The following is a 16,496-nucleotide window of genomic DNA, read 5'->3' as shown; positions in this document are numbered from 1 at the left end:
AGAGCAACAAACATTTAAAAACTGTTTGAAAATATCTTTAGACTTTCTTAGCAGCTCTGTAAAACTTTAATCAATGTGAAAACTGTAAAAAGTTCGTACTTACTTTCCTGCTTATCGAAAGCTTCTTTGTTTGTCTTTTGAGCGAGTGGAAATATTTTTTTATTTTTAATTTATAAAGAGTGGATTCTTAAACGTTATAAGTAATTGTTAGTAGTGCACAGATATTTCTCTGTGTGTGAGTCGGCATCATCATGATGAGAACCAGAATCGCAATCGAAATGAGTTCATCGCTTATATGCACTACTTTCTTCCAATTACGTAGTATATTTTCTGATTGCAATCGCATTCTGGATGCAATTGGCATTTTTTCATAATATATGTACAAGCAAACAGTTATAAAATATTTTAATATAGTATTAATACTAATTTATGTGTGAAAAATGTATATTTCTGAAATCAAACCAAGATGTGATTAAGTTTTAAAATTGTTATGAAAATCTTTAGCATTTCAATTTTACTATCTTCGAATGGTTTTGCCATTTAAGAGCTGCAGCCGAGTTAGATAAAAAAAGCAGTAACGTGACAGAGATTGCCATGATAACACATTTAGATAAGAACAATATCGTTTAAAACTGAGCACCAAACTGCACACATTTTATCGCTCCGCAAAAGTCGTAACCAGATTAAACGAGTATATAAAGTCACTTATAGCACTTGGCTCCACACAAACACACACAAAACTAAAGCAATTCAGCTTAATAAAAAGCATTTAAAAAAAAAAGAAAAAAAAAAAGAAAACAAAAAATGCAGCTTAACAAAGTAATTAAAAGTGGTGCCCGAAAAGGCGCTTAAAAATTAGAGACAATTATAATTCAGGTTAGCGCCACCTGGCGGTCAGAGCCCGCTGTTCATGGCCGTGCGAATAAACTGAACGGGGGCGGGGGGCACGGCATTCGCTGCTGCCGCAATCAGACTGCCGACGGGCGCCAAATTCAAACCAGCACTCAGATCTATAAAAACAAATATCAGATCTTTAAGAAAAGTGCAACTTTGAGCTGTGTAAACATAGGAAACTTAAACTTAAACTAGCAAAACTTAGGAAACTTAAACTTAAACCAAATAAACTAAGGAAACCACTTCATTGAGTTGAAACAAATAGTTGAAATGGTTATGGAGCAATGCTGAATGGTGGAAACTGCATCTTTTGAATTTCAAAGTTTGAAGTATCTTGTACTTCCTGTGTAGAACTATTAGTATAAGTAGTATTTCAAGGATTGAAGATGGTTTGTTTAACTTTTTTGTAAGAACCTAAAACTTACCCGATGGATCGTTGATGGGCACTCGATCATCTCCAAATCCGGTGCCGCTTGCAGTGGCAGTTCCCGTATCCGTACCCGCTCCCGCTCCAGTTAGCAGATCCTCTGCGAGGAGGAACTGCTGCGGTCTGGCCCGACTGGAGTCCAGCAGGAGCAGCAGCGCCAGGAGCAGGATGCACTTGGGGGACAGCAGTTGGAGCGGCATTTGCGTCATTTGGCGAGCAGTGGCGGACGTGGACTGAGCAGCACAATCGCCGCGCACTCGCATGAAAAGTCTCGAAAACCTCTTCCGATTTGCGGCCCAAAGCAAAGCCATGGCCCACTGAGACACTCAAACTGGTAAAACTCGTAAGCTCGCGCTGCCATTTGCCATTTAAGTTCAGTGGCCGCTCATAAATTACGGACCGAAAACGATTGAGAACAATGCTTCCATGCAGCATGAATGAAACTCAAAGATACTCCTTGTAGCTACCAAATATTTGATAGAAATTAGACTCTAAAACGTTTGTAACTACAAAATATTAGATAGAAATTACTCCAAAACGTTTGAGGAAAATAGTTATATTAATGAAAAGGAAAATATGCAATAGGGTTTTATCATAAAGCTAAGTTATGAAAGCTAGTCAATCACAAAACTAATATGCTCGCCACTCAAAAAAACTATACCGGAATACACAATCATAGGTAATCACTGCGCCAGATTGCGAAAGTTCAGAACGCTGTCAAGTTCTCACACTTCGAAAACACAGCGCACAACATAAATGGGAAATGCAATGCATTGAATTGCAAAGGGAAACAAACTGCAGCAAGTGCATCCAGAGTCAAATGAATGCCAAGATCATTACCAAAGCAAATTAGCTGACCTGCGGAATGACAACAATGAATGGTGCTCCATTATATATGGTTAGTTTCAATTGATATATGGATTGCACTCGTTGACTCCCAGGCAAAAATGAAACAATTCAATGTGCCATTAGCCAGGCATGCATTTCATTGAATTGTTCTCGAAGGGCTTAGCTAGGTTGCCATATAGTTTTCCTATCATTTTCATAAATACCTTCTCATGAACGAGTGTTTTTTAGAGGTTCTCTTATTGCGCAAGTCGCACTTTTTTGTGGCGAGTCTAAGTTGTTGTGTTTAACCATTAGTTTATTGCTTTAAATTAAAGTACAAAGGGAATGCTGACATCGTAGTACTGAGCTAACCCCAACCACCATCTCGGTAGTGATGCCAGTCCTCCTTGATGATGTCCGCTCCCCTCTCCGCCAGCATCAAAGTCGGAGCATTCGTGTTGCCCGTGGGAATAGTGGGCATCACACTGGCATCGATGACCCGCAATCCACGCATGCCTCTCACCCGCAATCGGGGATCTACGACACCGCCGGGATCCGAGGCTGGTGCCATCTTGCAGGTGCCCACCGGATGGTAGATCGTCTGGGAGTAGAACCGGGCCAGGCACTCCCAGAAGGCATCGCTGAGGTACTCCACCTCCGGGCAATTGCGCCACTCGTAGATGTTCATGGTGGCATTCAGCGCTTGCATCACCGGCGTTTGGGTGAGACGATGGGCCAGCTTCAGGCCCTCCACCATCACGGCCATGTCGTGCGGATCGTCATAGTAGTTGGCATGGATGAGGGGATGCACCTTCGGGTCGGCGGAGCGCAACTGTAGGTATCCCCGGGAGCGTGGACGCATCAGCAGTGGGGCGATCACAAAGGAATCCTGGTAGATCATCGGCTCGAATGCCTCGGCATAGTTGTCCAATGTGATGGCAGCTCCACGGCGTCCAATCATTCCGCCATCGGCTCCATAGCCGTAGCTGCCCATGAAGATCTGGACATCGGGCCAATCCTGGCGGGGATCCTGATAGCGAGTGCTAATGAAGCCCATCACCTCGCTCACGGGCATGGCGTAGAAGAAGCTATCCGATCCCCGAACAAAATCCTCCACCGCCTGCTCATTCATCATTTCGGGCACAATGAACGACAGATGGCGGTCTTGTCCACTGTCGAATGTGTAGATGGCGCCCGAGGTGGAGATGTGATCCTGCAGATTGCCACCCACGCCGGGCAAGTGCTGCACCACCGGAATGCCAAGTGGCTCCAGTTGCTCCCGCGGCCCCACACCACTGACCATCAGCAGCTGCGGACTGGCCAAGGATCCCGCGGACAGGATCACCTCCCTGCTGGCTCTGACCGTGTGCTTCAGCAGGCCGTACTCGAAGATCACGCCGGCTGCTCGATGGGATTGCGGATCGATCACAATGCGCTCCACAAATGCCTTGAGTACGATGTCCAAGTTGGGACGCTGCCAGCTCCGGCGAATGTATCCCTTATTGGCACTGCAACGCAGTCCATCGCGAAGGCTGCCATGTGGCGGAGCGAATCCCGTCTGGGATCGACCATTGAAGTCGCCCTCGGCATTAACCATGCCCAGCTGTTGGGCAGCCCGCATGAAAATGTCCAGTAGCGGCGAGGGGAATCTGCAAAGAAGTGCCGCTGAAAACTGCGACTGCTCAGTATTTGCTCAGTATTTGCAACTCACCTGTATCTTTCAACGGAAATGGGACCACCATGTCCATGGTACGGACTATGCTCGAATCCAGGCACCCGCATGTCCTCCAGCTTGCGGAAATAGTGCAGCACATTGGCATAGTTCCAGCCGGGATTGCCCAGTTCCGCCCAGTGATCGTAGTCCCGCCTGTTGCCGCGTATATACATCATGGCATTGATGGAACTGCAGCCGCCCAGCACTTTGGCCCTCGGCCAAAAGCAGCGTTGATCCTCCATGGCCAGGCAGTATCGATCCGATGGTTCGGTCAGGTACTTCCAGTCCCACGGACTGCGCTGGAACACCGGATACAATTGCGGCAAATCGATGAGCAGTGGCTCATCCCCGCCAGCTTCCAAGAGGAGAACACTCCATTCCGGATTCTCCGAGAGTCTGGCGGCCAACACACAACCCGCCGAACCGCCGCCAATCACAATAAAATCGTAGGATTCACGCAGATCTTCGATGTGTATGGAGCGAACGCGATGCTGCTCGTCCACAATGTCCGGCCGCTGCTCCAAGATGCCTCGGTTCAGGAGCAGGATGATCATGGCCGAGGGGCCGAGGGTCAGCAAGAACCGCCACATGGCCACAAACGTGTTGATCGCCGACATCGTGAAAATACACTGACTGACTGAGTGAGTTTCGGCGGAACTATTTTCCTGTACTCCAGCGAAACTGCTGATTCCAGCTAAAGTCCATTCTGCTGATCCACCAAAATACGTTATTTCTGTGAGTGCATTGACCAACATGCAAGACACTGACTTCTGCAATCCCAGTTGCTCCATGGAGAACACTGGTCTGCAAAAGAAAACAGCAAACACAGAAATGCTACCTTAACTAAAGTTCCTTTTGCCATAAAATCTGTAATCTGTATTGCTTAGTGTTTCGTCTTAATTCACAAAAGAATATAATATATAATATATATCGTCTTGATACAAAACAATGGATATTATTTATAGCTTTACCCCCCGCACGACCATAAACAAATGGGCTGACCAAAAGAAAACAGCATTCAAAAAGTGAAAACAAACAGCGGAAAATGCGATAAGGGCGAAGATCATAAACTCGTGTATTGAAAGCCAACTGAGTTCGCATTTAGGCAATTAAAAAGTGCTTGTTCATATGGCCAATTGTACGGGTATATTTAATTAGCAATTTGTTAATTGGTTCGAAAGCTGTGCAGACTTTAACCTTTACTCCAAGATCTAAATATTATTAATGAGAATCAAATTAACATTTGTGCGCAAAAATTGTTAGTGTAGTTTAGAAGCTAGAAAAGCAATCATTTTTGCTAAGAATATTTTACCACTATTATTTTATTATATTATATTTTATTATATTATATTTTATTATATTATATTTTATTATATTATATTTTATTATATTATATTTTACCACTCGAATTTACGTACTATCATATCAGTATTTTGATTAGAACATTCAAAATATTGGTACAAATATGGAATATCATACCTCATTGAGTTCGTAATTAAATTTCCAATCGAACTGTGTTTTCTAAAAAAAATTAATTTTTTTCAAATTTTTTTGCAATTTTTGATGATGATTTTTGAATTTTTGCCGAAAATCGGTTTTCTGTGTTTCTGCGTTATAAAAAGCAGTATTTTGATCAGAACATTCGAAATATTGGTCCCAATATGGAATGTCATATCTCGTTAAATTCGTAATAAAATTTCCCATCAAACTGTGTTTACCAAAAAAAATTAATTTTTTTTTCAAAATTTTTCCAATTTTTGATGATGATATTTGGATTTTGGCCGAAAATCGGTTTTCTGTGTTTCTGCGTTATAAAAAGCAGTATTTTGATCAGAACATTCGAAATATTGGTCCAAATATGGAATGTCATACCTCGTTGAGTTCGTAATGAAATTTACAATTTATCTGGATGTCAAATTAAAAGTGAAAATTTTTGACATTTTTTTTTCAAAACTCTATGATGAAACAAACAAAAGTAGAACAAAAAAAAAGTTATATTTTAAATTTTAATACAAACACATCCAAACTCATTTGCAGTGTTCTTAACGTTGTAATACATATTATAAAAGATCAGCACTCCTGTACCACCTCGTTATCTGCCTCCCGATCGTCGAGAATCATTTGTGCCCCCTTTTCGCCAATCATCATGGCGGGTCCGTTTGTATTGCCCGCCGGCAACTCCGGCATGATGCTGGCATCCACCACACGAAGACCCTTGACCCCGTGAACTCTCAGTCTTTCGTCCACCACGCCGCCATCCTCCCCAGAATTTCCCTGCTTCCTCGGAGCCATGCGACAAGTGCCCACGGAATGCCAGGCACCCACATAGAAGTATCTGATGTAGCACAACCAGTAGTCATCGGAATCGGGAGCCAGTGCATCGCATTCGGCGAGGGGCGGCAGCCAAAGTCGCAGGCCACATCGACGAAAGGATCGGGTATTGCTCAACTTCTGAATATATCGCACATAGCGGAGCAGCGTCTGCTGATCCTGCAGAGCCTCGCCATAGTGGTTTTCGATCTTTGCCTGATCGGTGGCATTCGTGCTCGATAGACGCACTCTGCCTTGCGACTGGGGACGCAGTAGGGAGCCCATGATTTGCAGTACATCTGCTTGCTGCAAGACATCCTGCTGAGCCTGCACCAATTCCGGGCGAAAGCCCAGGTAGCCAAAGCTACCGGTGCTTCCCTTGGGCAACAGCGTGTGGGCCACCACATGCAGATCGGGTTCACCGCGACTGCTGCTCGGCGCACTGGAATTGATGTAGCCCATCATGTAGAAGCCACTGGCCAAAGGACCCTGCTGATTGTCCAGCAGATACTCTGCGACCGATACGGGAGCATAGGGATCCTCGGTGGCATCCCGTGTGCTGTTGACGGCGCAATTCGCGCCGAAGAGCAGGAACAGCGGCATCATGCCGTGATCCTGCAGATGTCGACCCACTGGCAGGTCCTGGTACGTGGTTATGTTCCATCGCTGCAGCTCCTCCCGCGGACCGATGCCCGAAAGCAGGAGCAACTTGGCGGAATTGAGCGTACCTGCACTCAGGACAACTTCTCCCGAGGCTATCGCCGTGTGTTCCACACCATTTAGGGTGTAAGTCACGCCCGTTGCTCGGGTTCCGTTCGCATTGAGTAGCACCTTCTGCACTTGTGCTCCTCGGATTACCTTTAGGTTGCCCCTTCTATTAACTTGATCGTTGGCCAAGTACAAACGACCGCTGCTGGCCCTGCGTCCTTGGTTGACGGTCACGGGCACATGATGCGTGTAACCGAACGTGGCACCCGCTACAAGGGGCTGTTTCATCCGCGGTACACCCAGTTCGGCAGCGCCGGCGTATATGAGGTTGGCCAACTTCAAGTTGAGCGCATTTGGTTGCAGGTAGGAGGGGTTCAGGCGCTGCTGCAGACGAGCGTAGGTCTGCTGGACCTGCGTCCAGTCCCAGCCCGTTGAGTTCCAGCGCCTGAAGTTATCCCGACTGCCGGGTATGTAGATATTGCCATTGATGGCGCCACCGCCGCCCATCATGCGTCCATGCCACCAGACGCAGCCGTGCGTGGTCGCCATTGCCTGGCAGCATTGCGGATTGGGCACAGCCTCCTCCAGGTACATGTACCGCTCGTCATGATGCAGTGCCGCGGTCAGGCTAAAGATCTCCGATTCCAGCGGCGGTAGTTGTCCCTCCTCCAGCAGCAGCACCTTCAACTGGCACAGCTCACTCAAGCGACTGGCCACAATGGCACCGGCACTGCCTGCACCCACCACTATATAGTCATACTGCTCCATCTCCGACCGATCCTCCGGCGGCTCGTGCTGCGGCGGCCAGGCGGTGTTGTTGGCCAGCGCGAGGCTGGACGCATTCAGAGCTATGGCCACCGATTGCATCAGCGAAATGCCCAGGCCACTGCTGTCCACCGCAAACAATTGGGCCACAACCGATGTAGGAGTAATGCTCCCAATAAACAGGATCAACAGTGGCCACAAACTCCTATTGAGGAGCAGGGTTCTGATCTCCGCTGTGCGCGGTTTGTGTACGCGCTGATCGCCCATTTTTAACTGATTTAAAGCACAAATGTAAGTAAGCGATGCGTATGGCACGGCATTTCGGGCACAATTAAAAGAATGTCGCGCACGATGAGCATATGAACCGAAATATACGTATACTCTGCCCGCGTTTATTTAATTTTTCGGGCTGCTTTCTGTTTGCCGGCCATAAAAATACGAAAGCAAACAAATGCAATTCCAAGCCCATATATATTTATAGCCCCGAGCTTCAGGCCCCGGCCAACAGGTGGCGCCGTTAAGAAAGTTAACTAGTATGGGAGTTTTTATTACAGATATGTATGCACATATAGTACAATGAAAAAGAACACACTCTTGCCATCAGATCATATTTTGGGTTATTAAACAATATTAGTAACTTATCTTCAGTGCTCCAATTATCGAATCGTGTTTTAAAAAGCAATCATCGATAGCGTCAAAGCTATAAAATAATATAACTTCTGATAACTGAAATTTGGACGATAAGTCAATTTTTCCTGACCAATTTAACAAAAGCCATGCAATGACCGTATTTTCATTGTTTATTGCGTTCACATATTATTAAAATAAATACAAGGGCGAGCTTATAAGATACTTCAAAAAAAAAACGAGGGACAATTCGAGTTTAATAAAATAATTTCGGATGGGTCATCAGCTGGGGCTTTATTTCTAAACCATTTACACCACTCACAGACACTTAATCTTAACACTCACAGGCTATCACACTCAGTTCAAGCATTTACACATTCACGTTTAGCAGACATACAGATAGATACATTCAATGGATAAAACACAGTTTTTCTGTGCTGATTATTGAGAAATCAGCTCTAGAAAACTATACTCTAACTACGCTACAAAGTAAGTTTCGTTCAGACGATGGTGTTCTTGATCCAGAACTCCTTGATCATATCGCTGCCCTTCTCGGCGATCATAATCACCGGCGCATTCGTGTTGGCGGACACCAACTTGGGCATAATACTGGCATCGATGACGCGCAGTCCTCGGATGCCGTAGACCCGCAGCTTGGCGTCCACCACCGCATCCTTGTCCCAGTAGGGACCCATCTTGCAGGTGCCCACCGGGTGATAGATGGTGGACGTATACCGCCTGACCATGCATTCCCAGAAGGCGTCGGTGAAGAGTGGCACTTGTTCGCATCCCGGCCAGCGGATGCTCGAAATTCTTGACCCAAATCGCTGCATGGCTTTCGTTCGCGATAGCGCCACCGCTATCTTAACGCCCTCGATCAGGGTCTTCATATCGAAGTCATCCGTCAGATAGTTGGGAAAGATATAGGGGTAATCGAAGGGGTTTCCACTCCTCAGCCGAATACTTCCCACGCTGCGCGGTCGCAGCAACATGGGTATTATGCTCCAGGCGTCTCGGTTGTTGATCGGCTCGAAGACGGCTCTGTAGAAGGCCTCAGTTAAACCATGAGCCTTTCGCAGTTGCGATCCCCCGTCCGAGTTCGTTGATCCGGAGACGAAATGGAATTCAATATCTGGCCAATCCAAGGAGCTATTGGCGTACTTGGTGTTCACATAGGCCAAACCCTCCACTCCGCCCAGTATGGTCAATGGACCCTGGCCAAATACAGCGTATTGCAGCACAGTTGACATGGTGTGGAAGCGATTCTCCACAATGGACACGGGTTGATTCACCAGGAACGTCAGACCGCCCAGACCAATGTGATCCTGCAGGTTCTCGCCCACACTCAGTTCCTTGATGAGCGGTATTCGATGTTTGGCCAACTCCTTGCGCGGACCCACGCCACTCAGCATCAGCAGTTGCGGACTATTGACCGAACCACCGGATAGCACCACCTCCTTGGTGGCCCTCACGTGGTAGAGCTTCTGATCCTTAACAAACTCCACGCCGAAGGCTAGTTTCGTCACGGGATCGATCATGATGCGGGTGACGTGCGAGTTCATGGAGATATGCAAATTGGGACGTAATCTTGCCGGTCTTAGGAACGCCTTCGATGTGGAGCATCGCGATCCGCGTCGTGTTGTGCCCTGGGCAATCATAAACCCGGTCATCTTCTCGCCATTCAGATCCCGGTTCTCGTAGCCCATCTCCACGCCGGCCTCCACGAAACTGGCCGCCAGTGGTGTGTGATAGGGGGCCTCACCAACTGTGAGATAGCCACCGGTGGCATGGTAGGGTGTATTGGCCAGATACTGATTGGTGTTGTCCTCCGACTTCTTGAAATAGTACAGGGCGTCGCGATACGACCAACTCGGGTTGCCCATGGCCTCCCAGTTGTCGTAGTCATGCTTAGATCCTCGCAGATACAGCATATAGTTGAGCACTGAGCTCCCGCCAAGCACCTTGCCCCTGGGCCAATTGCAGCGACCTCCTTGCATTGCTGCAAAATATGATAGTTAGCCAACTAAGTCAACGAGATTTACTCATTAGAAAGACTTACCCAAGCACGATGTACCCGATGGCTCCGTCTTGTACTGCCAGTCGATCTTGGACAGCTGCAGATAGCCAGCCATCAAAGGGACGTCCGTGAGTTCCGTTTCATCGCCACCGGCCTCCAGCAGCAGTACATTCCAGTTCTCCACCTCTGTCAATCGATTCGCCACCACGGCGCCCGCCGATCCCGCGCCTATCACAATGAAGTCATAATGGTCGAGGATGTCGTCGCCGCCCACATCGCTGGGCTTCGACTCCGGATCGATGATCTCCTCGTACTGGAAGTAGGCCACCGCCGCCATCAGCATCGGGATGAACCAACTGTTGCTGGTGGCCGCCGTCACCGCTCCTCCAATGGCCGAGGCGGCTCCCACGATCGCCGAGCTCATTTTCTCCGATCGGTCGGGATGCGATTTGGATTCAGTTAGGGGGTGTCTACTTTATGTACTTTATGTATATAGATATAGGTCACTGATTTCAGCTGGAACGTGGCTGCAATGACAATTACATTATTTTTGGGTTAAAGAAGTGAGTTTTAAGGGAATGGGTGAAGTGAAAAAAGTGGGCACATGTCATGAAAAGTGGCACTGACATTTCGTATGTAATCGGGTTATAGGGTGCGATTTTCATGCCCAATATTTTGATCACGATCGTATCGCGTCGATTTCGTAACTTGCATTTGTTATGCGTGCATTTGGCTGGATTCCCTCAACTCTGTGAAGTATTACGATCCCAGATGATCGTGATCGATAAATCTAGGTAACCAATGGGTAATGCAAACAATGCCGCTTTCGTTAAGAAAGAAAAGGGTTCTTTGGCTTCTCAGTTTAATAAATAACTTAGTAACTTAGATTTTGGCATTTTTAATTCTAAGAAAAAGTATTCAACAAATTGTTTAAAATTTTTGTATCGCATTCGGAGTATTTTTATTAATTTAAATTTCTAGTCTGGATAATTTATAGTAGTACTACTTCATCTAACGCAATGCGCTTCGTCACTACGTAGATTTACGTTTTGCACTGAAAAACATACATTTCCGTCTATAAATTGGTCTACAGTTTCGCTGTATATTAAAGTTGTACTTTGCCATCAAGCTCCACTATTTCTCCCAGTGATATTTTATCTGATTTTCCAAAAATCTCGCGTCACGTGTTGCACCCAGTGTTTCGGAATGTAAATAAGTGGCATGGATTGTTTTGGAGCGGGAAAGTGTGATGGGGCATGTTTGGATAGGGGGCCTCCCGCATAAAAGTGAAATCTCCCGCTCTATTATAAAACTTTACTGGGCAGCGATACAAAAACAATTGTTATAAACAAAACTGAAAAAACAAGCAGCAGCTAGCAACTTTTCACTCCCGGTCGAGCCGCATGCAACAATTGTGATGCACACTCACAAATTCCCTAACACATTCACTCACACGTAGTCCTCTCACTTGCAACCAGTTTGCGCAGCTACAGTGGTACTTCCCTAGCATAAACTGCCCTTGCTAGAAAACTATGTGTTGTTAAGTGGCAGGCAAAGTATTTAAAACCTCAAAATTATACAAAATTAAATCTTTGAATATCTTTGAAGTGGCGGAAAATCATTTCCTTTTTCAATTCTTAGGGAACACATGTGATTTTCCTTATTAACCTTATCAGTGAGATAAAGCTAACCGAGAGAGAGAGGAAATGCATTTTCTCTTGCCAATCTTTGCATAATCAAAGTCTGGTAACTATTAGAGCCTGTTACTGATGTTGCGTTTTTGTTTTTGTTATTGTTTTAGTCAATGGCAATTACAAAACTTGTTGTTGTTCCTGCTGTGGCTTGTTGTTGTTGCAAACAGGTTGTAAGAGTTGAATGTGCTCACAGATCAAGTTCAAGGTATAAAAAAAAACATACATAAACTCCACTGTTAAAAAAACTAAAATACAACATGTAAATATTCTGCTAAATAAATTAGCAAATTAGTTGCCACAGTGAAATGCGGCATGAATCACATTCGTTGAAAGAAGAAAGCTTCTGCGTAGGCGTCGAAGAATTGCTGTGCGTATTCTTTTTCGGAGCCCCGATTCTTCTTATTTGACTTTGATTTCTTTTCTTTCTTTTTTTTTTGAATATGTACGTTTTTTTTCGCGCTTGGCACACTTCTTTTCGCTCTCTTCTCTCACGTCGTGCTGTTTTGTTTTTGCCTTACTCACTTGAGCAACGAAATAACAATTCTCGACTTCCCGTAGCGCGATTTGTTTGTTTTTATATTTCTGTGCGCACTTTCTTTCTTTTCGTTGGCTTTGCGCATGCGTGCGCACTACCCAAGCGCTTTTCGTCACAATTCCCTTGGCGGAGCTTCAAAAAACCACCTCGCGCTTAGAGGTTCGCTTGGTAACTGAAGACAGCAATGCCGAAGAAACCGCTAGTGATGGTAGCTGCTCTCTCCTCTCCTCCGCTCCGCTCCGCTCTCCCTCGAACTCGAACTCCCACTCTCTTTCCACAACTCTCTTCGAAGCTCTTTGGAGAGTGCAGTACTGTGCCCTTTTGGCCAGGGTAACCGTTACTTTTTTTCTCCACTTTAAATGGACAGTGCAGCTATGAATATTACACTTCCTGTATTTTGACTGGACATGTGTGTACATGGATAGTAGTAGTATCGATGGAGTTACGGACTTTGTGACGTGTTTGCCGGCACGTAGCCAACACACATACCAACGGAAAGAAACACCCGGTTCAGCGAAATGCTTTCACTCTTACTGTTTGGACAACAGACCGGCCAAATGCCAAAAGCTCCACGATCTTCAAAAGGTGGCGTGCCTGGTGGCAACACCTTTTTGTGGGTCACTGTGCGTGTGACGTCAGCCAAACGGGGTGGTTGGCAAAGGAAAAGTTGGACCTTTATACCCACAAAACAAAAAACAAAGAAATGTTGAAGATGCTAAAGATGCTAACTAATGGTTACTTCACTCTTTCTTAAGTTACTTCAAACGTAACATATGAAAAGCTAAGCATTACATGCAGAAAGTTATACATTTACTAACAAACTGGAATCAGACTGTTTATTAATATTTGTGTTTTATTTAATTAGTTAACACGTATTACTGTTATCACTTTTCCAGGTGGCTGCTGTGGATCGACCAAGAAGCGCACCATTGTGGGCGGCTGGGCGTGGGCGTGGTGGCTGGTGACCGATGTGCAGCGACTGTCCCTCAATGTGATGACCCTGAATCCGATGTGCGAGAACGTGGAGACGTCCCAGGGTGTTCCCCTCACGGTCACCGGAGTGGCCCAATGCAAGATCATGAAGGTACGATCCCCACCAGCTAACTACGATTCAACCGATCTCCGCTCGTTTGTGGGTATGGGTATTCTGGCCACCCTTTTCTCTTCTGCACCCCCAAATCTGAGCGAAAGTGATTGAAGCTTGCCCGAATTTCAGTTTTTGACTTCAGTATGCAAGATTTGTTGGTTTGTTAACGTCTTAATATTCTTAGCCAATTAGAGTGCCGAAAGTAGCGAGTTGGTATCCTGCCTGCACTCGTTTATACATATCTATATATACATATATACATACATGAATGATCGATCCTTTCTAAACCTCTTTTTAATCCAAAAATGGCTCTTTGTTTTGTACATTTCCCGCCCGATTCCCAAGTAACCTAATCTCCATTCACATCGAATGCATATTTAGCCTAGCAAGTGCTCTCAATCTGACCACCGCCAAGTAAGTTGCGATCACCCAACCCGGCGATCTACTCACGTAGTCCTAGTTATAGCCATAGATCTCCACGTAGAACTCATCGAACACCCCGCCTGTTTGTTCCCGTTTTCGGCACTCGTTACAAACTTATTACTTTCGGTATTGATTAGTTTCCTCGTTGATTTCTTGATCGAAGTATACAACTTTTTGATTTGAAATCGTACCATTATATTTCATTATGTTGAATTTGTAAAATAGATTTATATCTGGATGGCTGGCTGTGTTGGACAGTTCTGTGACTGAACACCGACTTTTTACTTGACTTTTAGACATGTTCGTGATCCGGACGATATCATGTATTATTTACAATTCGATTTCACTCACATCACTTGATTCTGCTTCGTCTATAAGTTAATCTTTCAACAGGTTTATTTTACAAAAAATCTTTACGTTTTCTGTCAAAATATTTACTCATTCGACTGTGATCACTAGGAGGCTTAGCCATTTAAATATTAAATCATCTATTTACTGGTTTTCGGGATCTTTTGATCTTCAACTCATTCCTGTGAAATAACGATACTATCTAGTTCTTAAAAAACTTAAAAACTTTCTAAGTAATAGTACCAATTGTCTTCAAAACTATTTTTCCATTTATAAATATCATATCAACACACTTCAATTGTATGATCACAAGTTTCAGTAAATGCAGCATCATAAAGTGCACTTCACTTTCCAGTTGATTGCAATCCTAATCGATTTAATGACTAAAGAATAGCATGTTTCCAAATTTTGTTCCATTACTTAATTATTTTCATTCGATTTTACAGTCATCTTCGTATAAGCAAAACGATTATCATAACGACGAGGTATGTTTATGATTGCATTTATTTAATTTAACATCCTGGGTTCGATTCATGTTGGTTTTTTGTCCTTCTACCAAAAAAATGCAAAATATATTTCCATTTCTTATCGAACACCCTAACCACCCATACACACACACGCATCCACACACACACACACACACACACACACCTAGCGCAAAGTGATCATGATCCATTAATTAATATTAAATGCATGTGCTTTCTTTCGGAATTTATGCCTATACTTGTTTGTTTTTGTTTGTTTATATGCATTTTGCGTTTATCGAAGTCATTCAATCATCATCATCAGAAGCTGAGGAGGAAGAAGAAGGAGAAAGAAAAGTACAGTCTGCAAAATAATAATACAAAGAAATTATCCAAAATTGAAACCTTGTTGATCTCTGTGTTCTACTCTCTTTTTTCTCTACTTTCTTTTCACCACCACCAACAAAAAAAAAATAAAATCGACTAAAACCCTGCCGACCGATCGTTCAACGTTCAACTCATCAACAAAAAAAAAAAAAACAAAAAAAAAAACCAATCCGCAACTAACTGTAACTGTAAACGAAATCAACAATAATAACCAAACCAAAAACAACACACACAATCAATATAAACACACACACATGCATTCAACCAACAAATATCATTAAAATCTAAATTGTTCTACTCCAAAAACAAAATACCACCAAAAAATACCGCTCCTCTACCGTTACTGCTACCGTTACTCTGCTCTGGTTGCTGCTGTTACCGTTATACTCCATGTATCGCTCTATATACCTCTATATTATAAATATATCCATATATTTATATATATATATATCTCTCTGTTGCGCTGTCCATGTGTGCATGTGCGTGTGTGTGGGTATAAATATTTTTAAAAAACATACATCTTTATAATAAATAAACAAAACTGACAAAAAAAAAAACATACAAAATCAATCAATCGAACCTATAAAATGCCTTCACACACATGCACACCGACATGGTGACACCCACACAACAAACCCACACACACAAACACTCACACACACAAACACACACACACGTACAGATGATGAATGTTTATTATTTCCACCATCAGGCCGACGAGCTTCTAGGCACCGCCAGCGAGCAGTTCCTCGGAAAGAGCGTCAAGGAGATCAAGCAGACGATCCTGCAGACCCTCGAAGGACATCTGAGAGCCATATTGGGTGAGTAAACCATAGTGACGGCTAGCAAAACATTGCTGGGTTACCTTTTTCAGCCCATATCTGTGTCTATCGGGGTCACCAAAACCTACAACATATCTTAACTTACCAAAATGCAAGCAGATCATGGAGTAATCATATGACAGCTTTGGGAAAACAGCTCTATTCACTATTACTATATTAAAGATTGGCCGGAAAAAGTCGATTCGAAATATAATTTCCCTTTCAGTAAACATTTTGTGGGTCACCTTCTTCGTGCAAAGCCTACAAATCATAAACGCGTCCACGATTTCCATTAATTTAATTTATATATATTACTATAATATATTCAGAAAGATCATTGCATACTTTTGGGCCTCACATTGGAAGATCTTTTGTTTGATGGTTTAATAATTATTAATTATTAATTTTGTAATATTTATTTTAATATTTATTTATTAAGTGAAGAAT

At 44.1% G+C, this 16,496-nt stretch overlaps 5 protein-coding genes across 8 annotated transcripts in view; 1 reads left to right on the top strand and 4 right to left on the bottom strand.

Moving 5' to 3' along the window:
- The window catches only part of LOC122625132 (flotillin-2), a 90,721-nt gene that overhangs the window by 68,415 nt on the left and 5,810 nt on the right, over positions 1 to 16,496 (top strand). For 3 of the 4 annotated variants that reach the window (XM_043805047.1, XM_043805046.1, XM_043805048.1), the window contains exons 3-5: positions 13,416 to 13,603; positions 14,824 to 14,862; positions 15,941 to 16,049. In XM_043805047.1, coding sequence (XP_043660982.1) covers positions 13,416 to 13,603; positions 14,824 to 14,862; positions 15,941 to 16,049 — 336 coding nt within the window. The remainder of the gene's footprint in view (positions 1 to 13,415; positions 13,604 to 14,823; positions 14,863 to 15,940; positions 16,050 to 16,496) is intronic. The other variant, XM_043805049.1, reaches the window with a different exon arrangement.
- On the bottom strand, positions 120 to 1,610 carry LOC122625135. The gene is made up of 2 exons (XM_043805054.1): positions 1,320 to 1,610; positions 120 to 1,010 (listed from the first exon to the last, which is right to left on the bottom strand). The coding sequence occupies exons 1-2, from the start codon at positions 1,582 to 1,584 to the stop codon at positions 895 to 897; spliced, it is 381 nt and encodes a 126-aa protein (XP_043660989.1). The 5' UTR covers positions 1,585 to 1,610; the 3' UTR covers positions 120 to 894.
- Positions 2,377 to 4,656, bottom strand: LOC122625121 (glucose dehydrogenase [FAD, quinone]). Its single transcript, XM_043805037.1, has 2 exons — positions 3,861 to 4,656; positions 2,377 to 3,798 (listed from the first exon to the last, which is right to left on the bottom strand). Exons 1-2 carry the CDS (start codon positions 4,652 to 4,654, stop codon positions 2,517 to 2,519), a joined length of 2,076 nt encoding a protein of 691 aa, XP_043660972.1. The 5' UTR covers positions 4,655 to 4,656; the 3' UTR covers positions 2,377 to 2,516.
- On the bottom strand, positions 5,908 to 7,955 carry LOC122625122 (glucose dehydrogenase [FAD, quinone]). The gene has a single exon (XM_043805038.1). The coding sequence runs from the start codon at positions 7,911 to 7,913 to the stop codon at positions 5,934 to 5,936; it is 1,980 nt and encodes a 659-aa protein (XP_043660973.1). The 5' UTR covers positions 7,914 to 7,955; the 3' UTR covers positions 5,908 to 5,933.
- Positions 8,464 to 12,678, bottom strand: LOC122625125 (glucose dehydrogenase [FAD, quinone]). The gene is made up of 3 exons (XM_043805040.1): positions 12,507 to 12,678; positions 10,333 to 10,817; positions 8,464 to 10,272 (listed from the first exon to the last, which is right to left on the bottom strand). Exons 2-3 carry the CDS (start codon positions 10,712 to 10,714, stop codon positions 8,774 to 8,776), a joined length of 1,881 nt encoding a protein of 626 aa, XP_043660975.1. The 5' UTR covers positions 10,715 to 10,817; positions 12,507 to 12,678; the 3' UTR covers positions 8,464 to 8,773.

Source organism: Drosophila teissieri, chromosome X, assembly GCF_016746235.2.
Source record: "Drosophila teissieri strain GT53w chromosome X, Prin_Dtei_1.1, whole genome shotgun sequence".
Lineage (NCBI taxonomy): Eukaryota > Metazoa > Arthropoda > Insecta > Diptera > Drosophilidae > Drosophila > Drosophila teissieri.
This window is presented reverse-complemented; position numbering and strand designations above follow the sequence as displayed.

Bases quoted from the DNA above. Each gene is read 5' to 3' on its own strand.
- LOC122625121 (XM_043805037.1), bottom strand. From the start codon at position 4,654: ATGGAGCAACTGGGATTGCAGAAGTCAGTGTCTTGCATGTTGGTCAAT. The intron at 3,799-3,860 runs GTGAGTTGCAAA...ACTTCTTTGCAG, and splicing joins ATTTCCGTTGAAAGATACAG to ATTCCCCTCGCCGCTACTGG.
- LOC122625135 (XM_043805054.1), bottom strand. From the start codon at position 1,584: ATGCGAGTGCGCGGCGATTGTGCTGCTCAGTCCACGTCCGCCACTGCT. The intron at 1,011-1,319 runs GTAAGTTTTAGG...TTGTTTTTATAG, and splicing joins GCCCATCAACGATCCATCGG to ATCTGAGTGCTGGTTTGAAT.
- LOC122625122 (XM_043805038.1), bottom strand. From the start codon at position 7,913: ATGGGCGATCAGCGCGTACACAAACCGCGCACAGCGGAGATCAGAACC.
- LOC122625125 (XM_043805040.1), bottom strand. From the start codon at position 10,714: ATGAGCTCGGCGATCGTGGGAGCCGCCTCGGCCATTGGAGGAGCGGTG. The intron at 10,273-10,332 runs GTAAGTCTTTCT...CATATTTTGCAG, and splicing joins ATCGGGTACATCGTGCTTGG to CAATGCAAGGAGGTCGCTGC.